At 42.1% G+C, this 10,590-nt stretch overlaps 1 protein-coding gene across 1 annotated transcript in view; it reads right to left on the minus strand.

Moving 5' to 3' along the window:
• Positions 1-10,079, minus strand: part of alg6 (ALG6 alpha-1,3-glucosyltransferase) — an 18,399-nt gene extending 8,320 nt beyond the window's left edge. The window contains exons 1-8 of the mRNA XM_037674531.1: positions 9,998-10,079; positions 9,674-9,758; positions 9,213-9,302; positions 8,522-8,610; positions 8,046-8,128; positions 7,758-7,822; positions 7,185-7,376; positions 4,872-5,007 (exon numbers count right to left, since the gene is read on the minus strand). Coding sequence (XP_037530459.1) covers positions 4,872-5,007; positions 7,185-7,376; positions 7,758-7,822; positions 8,046-8,128; positions 8,522-8,610; positions 9,213-9,302; positions 9,674-9,758; positions 9,998-10,079 — 822 coding nt within the window. The remainder of the gene's footprint in view (positions 1-4,871; positions 5,008-7,184; positions 7,377-7,757; positions 7,823-8,045; positions 8,129-8,521; positions 8,611-9,212; positions 9,303-9,673; positions 9,759-9,997) is intronic.
• Between the last annotated feature and the right edge of the window lie 511 nt (positions 10,080-10,590).

Below are 10,590 nucleotides of genomic sequence, written 5' to 3' on the forward strand. Positions count from 1 at the left end.
GGAAGGACTGACTGACGGAAGGACTGACTGACGGAAGGACTGACTGATGGACTTATGTACTGACTGACTCACGGACTGACTGACTGACTGACAGATGGAGTGACTGACAAATTGACTGACTGATGGAAGGACTGACTGACGGATTGACTGACTGACGGAAGGACTGACTGATTGACTGACGGACTCACAGACTGACTGACTGATGGACTGACTGACTGACGGAAGGACTGATTGATTGACTTACGGACTGACTGACGGACTCACGGACTGACTGACGGACTCACGGACTGACTGACTGATGGACGGACTGACTGAGTGATGGATGGATTGACTGACGTATTGACTGACTGATGGAAGGACTGACTGATGGACTTACGGACTGACTGATGGATTCACGGACTGACTGACTGATGGACAGACTGACGGATTGACTGACGGATGGACTGACTGACGGATTTACGGATGGACTGACTGATGGACGGACTGATGGATGGACTGACTGAGTGACGGACTCACGGACTGACTGATGGACGGACTGACTGAGTGACGGACTGACTGACGGACTTACTGACTGACAGATGGATTGACAAACTGATGGAATGACTGACTGAAAGATGGACTGAATGTTAAACTGACTGATGGTCAACAGGTAAACTATTTTTAAAAACTCAGAGCTCTTCATAAAATCTATACAAGAAATATCGGTGGATGAGATTTGCGCGATGTTCCTTAAGGCTCTGGATGTTGTAGGGTTGTGTTGGCTTACGCCACTCTGCAATATTGCGTGGACATCGGGGGACGTTCCCCTGGATTGGCAGACCGGGGTGGTGGTCCTCCTATTCAAAAAGGGGGACCGTAGAGTGCGTTTCAACTACAGGGGGATCACGCTCTTAAGCTTCCCTGGTAAGGTCTATTCGGGGGTTCTGGAGAGGAGGGTCCGTCGGATAGTCAAACCGGAGAGGAGGGTCCGTCGGATAGTCAAACCTCGGATTCAGGAGGAGCAGTGCGGTTTTCGTCCTGGTCGTGGAACATTGGACCAGCTCTACACTCTCAGCAGGGTCCTGGTGGGTGAGTGGGAGTTTGCCCAACCGGTCTACATGTGCTTTGTGGACTTGGAGAAGGCGTTCGACCACGTCCCTCGGGGAACCCTGTGGGGGGTACTCTGGGAGTATGGAGTACCGGGCCCTTTGATACGGGCTGTTAGGTCCCTGTATGACCGGTGTCAGAGCCTGGTCCGCATTTCCGGCGGTAAGTCGGACTTGTTCCCGGTGAGAGTTGGACTCTACCAAGGTTGCCCTTTGTCACCAATTCTGTTCATAACTTTTATGGACAGAATTTCTATGCGCAGCCAAGGTGTTGAGGGGATCCATTTTGGTGGCCTTAGGATTGTGTCTCTGCTTTTTGCAGATGATGTGATCCTATTGGCTTCATCAGATCGTGATCTACAGCTTTCGCTGGAGCAGTTCGCAGCAGAGTGCGACGTGGCCGGGATGAGGATCAGTTCCTCCAAATCCGAGGTCATGGTCTTGAGCCGGAAAAGGGTAGAGTGCCCTCTCCAGGTCAGGGAGGAGGTCCTGCCCCAAGTGGAGGAGTTCAAGTATCTTGGGGTCTTGTTCACGAATAAGGGAAAAATGGAACGTGAGATCGATAGGCGGATAGGTGCAGCGTCTGCAGTGAAGCGGGTGCTGTACAGGTCTGCCGTGGTGAAGAGAGAGCTGAGTCGGAAGGCGAAGCTCTCAGTTTACCGATCGATCTACGTTCCTACCCTCATCTATGGTCATGAGCTTTGGGTTGTGACCGAAAGAACGAGATCTCTGATACAAGCGACCGAAATGAGTTTTCTCCGCAGGGTGTCTGGGCTCGCTCTCCCTTAGAGATGGGGTGAGAAGCTCGATCATCCGGGAGGGACTCAGAGTAGAGCCGATGCTTCTCCACGTCGAGAGGAGCCAGTTGAGGTGGCTCGGGAATCTGTTTAGGATGCCTCCTGGACGCCACCCTGGTGAGGTGTTCAGGACACATCCCACCGGGAGGAGACCCAGAGGAAGACCCAGGAAACAATGGAGGGACTATGTTTCTTGGCTAGCCTGGGAATGTCTCGGGACTCCCCTGGAGGAGCTGGACCAAGTGGATGGGGAGAGGGAAGTCTGGGCCTCCCTACTTAGGCTGCTACCCCCGCAACCAGATAAGCAGAAGAAAATGGATGGATGGATGGATGGATGAATCCTCCAAACAATTATGCTTTTTAGCTAAAACACAATCCTTTCTGTAAAATCGAATGGATATAAACTCTAAATCATCTATCCATCCATCAATTTTCTTCCTTTCTTTCTTTCTTTCTACCACCAAGCAGTGATCAGTGGACAGCTCCGCCCCTCTCTTCACCCGAGTGTCCAAGACATGTGGCCGGATATCAGATGAGATGATGACAAAGTCGATCATCAAACTGCGGCCTAGGGTGTCCTGGTGCCAAGAGCACATATGGACACCCTAAAACACTAAATCATCTATAATTAGTTAATTTAGTTTCTCACTAAAGCTTAAATAATATAAAAATACAAATGTTGGCAGGAATGTAAATATTCAACTTTTAAATGTGTATAAAACAAAAAGTAAACTGCCACATTTAGGATGACAGAAAAGCAGTTATTCTAGTCTCCAAGAAATCAATAAAATTAAAATATTATTTCTGAACATAATGCACAATAATTTATTATCTGAACTGGTAATATCTCATGTTAGCATAACATCATAAAGAAAAGTTAGGCAATCAAATCAGAATACAATCTACAGTTAATTGCTGCTTCTAATTAGAGTCCATTAGAACGTAAAATGCTAAAGCGGATGTGAAAGGATCACATAACCACCAGTGTGGCCATAATATCAAACACACACAGATTGGCTTGATAATTCCTTTGTGGCTGCTTTAAGCATGATCATGCCTAGAAAATCTATTCCTGCCCTCCTCTCTCCTCTGTGTGCTACAGCTGCTTTCTGCACAACTGTGTAGATTTTAATGGCCACCTAGTCAGCAGCATTGGGTGGTGCTATCACAGCCCCATCCTCCTTTTTCCCCCTTTACTGCTTTATTTCATGCAGCTTCCTCGTTTCCTCCTGAAGGAAACACTTGAATATGGTGGAGGTGGTGATGGTGGTGGGGGATTGGCCTTGAGGCTCAGTCACCTAGAAGCCAAAGAGGAATTTCACAGGGAGAAGCATTTGGTGCCATTTTTGTGAGCAGGCAGCAACATGAGACGGCAGAATGCAACCCAGTGGGTAAACTTACAACTGCTCCCCCTCCCAGAAGTCGCCAGGACCACCAGTCAGCAGCCCTGTTCTGTCCAGCCAGCCCTCTTAGCCCGTAGCTCTCGTCAAAGTGGTCTGCTTATGCGCAGAATTTCAGCTCAGGACGACTTGAAACCTTTCACGCTGTCATCAAAGCAGATTATAGTCTCTCACACCCTGTGCATTATGTTTGAACCAATTTATCAGACAAATGCTGCCTTGGTGCATGCTGTAACGTAATTACTGTTCACATCCATAACACCGTGTAGTAGGTGCCATCTCAAAGTTACAGGGTTGCAGAAATAAGAGCTGCAGAACTTGGCTTCCGAGTTGTCAGTCACACATTCAAACAGAAGCACATGGCGTCACTTTAACCCCGCTTCTTCCATAACAGCTTTCAACACAGGGATTTCAGAAGTGTTACAAGTTGTTTTTGTATATTGTAATTGCAGTTCTTTTTTAAATATCATATTTCAGTGACCAATATACAACTGAACTAGAAGTCAGCCAAGATTGTTTTTCCTAAGGCTAATGCCATATAGGTGTTTGAGCAAGGTATCCGTTTGGTTTCTTTCTCAAGATGTCAGTAAAAGGAAAAAAAACAGTTGTCCAATGTGCTCTGATACGCCTTTAAGTGTATCAGTGTATCAGTGGCCCCACTCATCAGTCCATATGGCTTGAACATGGCTGAGCTATGAAGTGCTGAAAACAATCCGGCCATAAATTAGTTAGATTTATCTGTATCCTCCTTCTGTACATCATGAATCCCAACACCTCCCAGGGATAGGCTGAAACTGATCTCTTGACCTTTCACCATTTTATTCCACTGTTTTCTTTGATCCAGCGGGGTATCCATTTCCAGCCAGCTAAGCACTGGGAGCTGGACGGGAATTCACTCCGACGAGAGTAAGGGAACGAGGAGTGCCTCACGGGTTGCGTGTGACGTCAATAAAAGCATCAGTCACAACTTAAAGCCAAATTTATGAAAACCATTATACAGGAGTTTAAACTTTAAACTAAATTGTCACACATTGGAAAACTCCCAAATGATCTACTCAGTCAGATATACAAAAAGACTTTCACAAGACATTAATACAAAAGGTCTTGATGCATGCTGATGTATCCAAGTAGATGAATCTAACAAGGTTGAGTCAACAAAGAAGAATCTGTCCAGAGGACGTGACTCAACCTTGTTAGATTCATCTACCTAGATTATAGTGCATGCATCAGGACATTTTGAACCACTTTGACCAGAATTGCCTCAAACTAGTTTCAACAAAGAAGAATTTGTCCAGAGGACCTGACTCAACCTTGTTAGGTTAATGCAAAAGAGCTTTTCTCAGTTAAACTAAATATGATTATCTTCTCCGTTTCCACAGACAATAATTACGAAAAATAATATAAAAGCTGAACCAATCTTTTGAAATTGATTCACACTGCTCATAACTCATTATAATAGAAATAAACATAAATGAGATGCCTGCATAACAAGAGAACAAATGTTTTCATGGCAAATGTTTTGAAAGGAAACCAAAGTCTGGTTGATGTGGATTTAGCTCAGAGTTGAAATTGAAGATTCTGCAATGTACCTCAAAAAGACCGCGAGCCACAGGAAAGATCCTCCTGACCACCTGCAGGGCCTGGCTGGAGTCAGACAGGAAGGGCAACCAGCAGAGGGCAAAAGTCACCAACACAGTTGCAGCAATTCTCACCAACAGGAAAACCCTACGTGATAACAAACACCGTATTTTAGTGTTAGAATCAAATCTTTACAACCAAAGTAAGCTATTGCTGTATATGTGTACAACTTGTATATTTGCCTTTTGCTTCAATGTGTCTGTTTTGTCTGTAATTCATCAAAACAGTTAGCACAAACTGTCTGCAAGTCCTAAATTTGGGATTTGACCCCCCCTGCCGAGGAATGCAGTGAAATCTACGCATCAGCTGAAACTCCTCAGCATAGGTCAGAGTATCTCGTCAGCTGTAACTGTGAAGCTGCTGGTTCAGTTGCACACACAGACATAGTTGAGGAGTTTGGGGATGGTGAAAGTGTCATCTGGACATATCTTCCCCGGAGAGCCTAATCCTGCTCTCCATTTGCTACTAAATGCCCTTGGTACATTGTTACTAGATAAACAGACACTGGACACATGAGTAATTGCATCCAGTCTGATTACCTCAGTCATTCTTTGACTCTTGGGAAGACACTCATCACTGACATTACTAACATGAGCATCCAACTGACACATTCATGCACAGAAACAACACAATATAACCACCAAATGCACTTTAGAATAATAATGACATCACATTTAAATTGACTTATTCATGAGTTGTTTTTTTTAATAAGTTATGCTTGGTGTGGTGGACAACATTAGCCAAAACACCAACAGTTACAATAGTAAAACATAAAACGCAACAACACTTCATAAAACACAAGAATAGGTATCTGAATGTCACTTTGGTTGATGACTTCTACAGTTGAGTCTGTTTGTGTTTGGGCTCAAACCCTCACCCAACACTTTTTAGGTTCACCTGTTCAATTGCTCATTAACGCAAATAATTAGCCAATCACAAGGCAGCAAATCAAAGCATTCAGGCATGTAAATGTGGTTAAACTGACTTGCTAAAGTTCAAGCTGAAATCAGAATGGGGGAAGAAAGAGGATTTATGTGACTTTGAACATGACATGAGTGCTTGTGCAAAGAATGGTACAAAAAATGTTTAAAAAAAATTAACTTTGTGTGGACAAAAATGTCTTTCTGGTATCAGAGGAGAACGGACAGACTGGTGTGAGATGATAGAAACAGCTCGTTATTTATATTACCAGTACATCTCATTAACTCATTACAAAATTCAACCTTTGAGCAGATGGGCTTCAGCAGCAGAGGACCACAATGGGCGCCAATCCTGTCAGCTAAGAACAGGAAACTTAGGCTACAATTTGCAAAGGCTCATCCAGACTGGACAATTAGAAACAGGAAAAACATTGCCTGGTCTGTTGAATATCGAGTAAATGAACTCCAATTGTCTCCACAGTCACCAGATCTCAATCAAATCCAGCACCTTTGGGATATGATGGAATGGGAGATTTGCATCAAGTGTGCCAAATCTGCAGCAGCTGCGTGATGCCATCATGTCAATATGGACCAAAATCTCAAAGAATTCTTTCTAATACTTTGTTAGAACGATTCAATGAAGAGCGGTGGCAGCTCTAAAGGCAAAAAGGGGTCTAACCCAGTGCTAGTAAGGTGTACCTAATGAAAGGGCCAGTGAGTGCATTTCTTGAAGACAAAAACTATCCAATGTACAGTAGTCCCTCGGTACTTCGTGGTTTGACTTTCGTGGACTCACTATTTTGCGGGTTTTCCAAGATTGTTCAAACAACACCATCAGTGGCCTGTGCTTTTCTCTTTTTTTTATCCTCCCCCTCCCTGCTCAACCTTTCCTCATTGGATGTCTCTCTCGCTCCATTCTACAAGCTACATGATCCAAACCGAAGAAAAGATGGACATACAGAGGCGCGCGTGTGAACATATATCCTTCGGAGTCTGTCTTTCCTCATCGCTACTGTTCAGTCTGTGGGAGTTTCAGTGAGGATACCTGAGTGAGCCGTATGAGCGGGATGGACTATTTATTTAAAATAATCAAAAGCGACCCAAACAGAGCCTTTTGTCCAGCCCCTCAGCAGTCACTGAGTGGGCCAGGCCACTGGGAAATGTTCCGGTGCTCTCAATAACCAGTCCGCCACTGCACGACTGACAATTGGCTGATTAATGAAAGGCAACCAACAAGAGCATTGTGCTCTGCACTGTGCTCATTTAGAGCAAACCTGTGACAGTAAAACTAACAAAAAAATTAGAAGAAAAAAAAAACATCCAATAAAGAAAAATAATGCTCACCCACGCCCCATCAGGCCAATTTTGACACACTTTCCAAGAAGGTAACAGAAGAAGGGCAGTGCATGATACAGCTCCATCTGTTTGTAGTTGAGAGCCAGGGAGAAAGCCATGGAGCCCAACATATCCCAGCCCAGACCCAGAGCCAGAACCCCCCACAGGGCAAAGCCCAGACTCACACCATTGTACCCGATTCTGTCAAGGATAATAATTAATTACTAGTATTAAAGTTGCATTTTTGTTGTTTAAAAACAGCAAGCAAAATATATAGTTGTTAAAAAGACACTATTTATGTATATTTTTTCTGGTATCCATTGATCTTACTGATCCAATATGGTGTGCCAGATTATGCTAAACATTTTTCAGCTGTGAACAATTATTACAGTGTTGCTGTGAGGTTAAAAATGCAAATATTAGATGTCAGAAACACTGAGTATGATTTGTTCACACTTGCTCATTTGTTGTTGTATTCCAAGTGAATAAAATATGAGCCTTTTGGCTTTTAGACAAAACTTTCAACCCTAAATCTACATTTCCCAGATGATATGGGGAAAAAGAAATGCACATAAAGGATACTGAAAATGCCCATAGTCAATGAGAATCAGTCCTGGGTAAAGAAGAATGCAGAGAAGAGTGGAAACCTGAAATGACAATCAATCAATCAATCAATAAAATGTCTCGGAAAAGATTACAGTTTACCAAAGCATACAAAAACCACATAAAATTACCAGCATTAATGAGGACTGTAATTTTTATAGTTAACATTAAAAAGTTAAGCTAGCATAAAAGTCAAAGATTCAAAGTTAGAGAGGAAAAAAATCTTTAGATTTAACTGGTAAATAGCAAACAGATCATCATGGTTACCTTTTTCTTACAGGAGCCTTCAATCAGATATAAACAGTATAGGACAACAGCTGGAATGTATAATAACACATCTGCTACCAAGACTGAAACAGAGGGAAGAAAAAAAAAACAATTTAAATTATGAATATTTTTAGAATTGTTAAAAGTTAATGAATAAAAGCAAACATGTCTAATAAAAAGGAACTAATCTTTAATGTCAATTAAACATTGTCAATTTTTTTTTTTACTTTAGCATGTAATACCCAATTTTTTTATAATTAAAAAGGGACTAAAATAAACTTTCACATATTATTACTTATCAAATTGAGGAACAGTAATTGTTTTTTACAGTTACCCCATTACTTGAGAATAATACATTTGCAGAAGCATTGATTTCTATAATGTCAGCAGCACATTTATTACAATAATAATTTATATATATAAAAACTTGTATAAATATGTCCAATTTCCTGTAAGTTTTTCCATAGCTACTATACCTGTAGCTCTCATGAATAACTTGTGATCTGGACTCTCAAAACCTCTGGATTTATGTAGTTCTACCCATTCTGAGTTTATGATCTTGGCTCTGAAAATGTAAGAAGTATTTTTTATTTATAACTTTTCATAAAAACACACAGAAATAGACAAAAATACACAATAAAAAGATTGCATATTTGTATACTACGCATAGGATGCAGTGTTTCCCCTAGTTAGCTTGCCATGGCGGGGTGCTCATCTCATCCATGATTTTTGCTGATGGGGGGGGGGAACGGAGACATGTCTGAGCGCAGCTTGTACTAACAGTTTTTGAGCGGGGGCGGGGGGCGTTCAACATGAGGGAAGAGGCAATGCGAGTGCTGCCATGGGCTTTTTAGCTAGAGAGCCTGTATTTTGCGCCGCTACCTTAGTGATATGTCAGTGCTGGGTGGGGGTGGGAGAGGCAAGTTCAGTTTGGTAGGCGGGGTGCTCAGTTCTGTTGATGGGGTGGGGCACCCCGCCTGTATAATGGTAGGGGAAACACTGGGATGTCATAATCACCATGTCAACACAAGTGTTGTTTCCTAGCAGAGATGTTACACGTACAAAAGCGAGCTTATTTTGTGTTTTTGATTTGTTTCTGTCAATGTGCTTGCAATGAATAGGGATATATATTGTGGTTTATACTCTCTAAATAAATAAAATACTCACATATGACCACAGAGCCAGCTGTGATAAGCAGTGAGGGGAGGGTAGTCAAGCCCCCAGTAGTTCAAGTCATTGTTTGTAGTGTTAAAATACCTAAAGAAGTACAAAATATGTTTACAGGCTGAATGTAGACAGCAGACACAGATCAGCGATAAATAGTGTATATTTTATAGTTGAAAAATACCATCAACGTAGACTGTATTGATACAGTCTACTGTATGTACTAATAGTACTATGTACTACTAGATCTATGTACTCTATAACTGACGGAGTCTTTTGGATAAAACACAACATTTCAATAAGAAGAATCCGTCCAGAGGACCCGACTTAACTTTTTTAGATATTTCTACCTGGATTACTGAGCATGGATCAGAAAACCATCAAACAGTTTTTCCAGGAGTATGATTTTCACAAAAACATGGATTAAAAGTAACACTTGATAACTAAAAGAATGCTAGGCAGACCATTCCTGAAGTGGGATGTTGTAAGTCACTTCTTGCCAGTGTCTTTGGGCTTCATAGTCACCAAACATGGGAGGTTTCCCAGCCCCTGGAAGAAAAATCATCCAGCTGTCAGTTTGATGCAAGCTAAGCTGCTAAAGAAAGATGCTAACACAACAAGCTATCTCAGACCAATAAGTGAAAGCAAATAGTAAAATTATGACGTTGTGATGCATGTAATGCAACTTTCTGACAGTATTTTTTTCACATACAAAACTAAAACAAGCTCTGAAACAGTCAGATAGAGGCGTGTAGCATCATGTTAACATGCAGCTACTGATTTCCAACCTGAGTATGAATTTAACGATACGCCCCATCTCACAGCAACACCAAGTAAAACACAAATCGATACGAGACTCCACGTTTGCATCACTCCGACAGGGAAAAACGAGCTTTTATGACAGAAACAAGCGACAAAAAAGACAGTTCATTGACTACACTGTTTGAAACCTGTTTGTATTTCCTGTATACGTCACCTAACTGTGCTTCGTTTCGCCTGCTCATTGGTCATCCGGCACTGACGTATGCAAAGGGAACCGTGAGGCGTTCAAAATATTGGAAATTAAAATTTCATGTTCTTCTCCAAAAAAAGTTCTATCTGGTCCTCTGGACATTCAAAAAACAAACAAAAAAAAAAAAAAAAAAAAAAAAAAAACAAAGCAACAAAAAAATAAATAGAAACGTTTCATCGCTGATCCGAGAGACGTCCTCAGTCTGAGGTGCTGTATTCAGCCCAGTCTCTTAAATAGCACCTTCTCAGAGTGGATCAACCAGTATGCTGCTGACACCCAAAACCAGCTGATCACATGCTCAAGAAGGACCATCAGCCTAACAATGGATCATTAGCACACTGATGGCTGTTTACTATTCACAGGGGGTTG

The sequence above is a fragment of the Nematolebias whitei genome, chromosome 3, assembly GCF_014905685.2.
Source record: "Nematolebias whitei isolate Nwh7 chromosome 3, NemWhi1, whole genome shotgun sequence".
Lineage (NCBI taxonomy): Eukaryota > Metazoa > Chordata > Actinopteri > Cyprinodontiformes > Rivulidae > Nematolebias > Nematolebias whitei.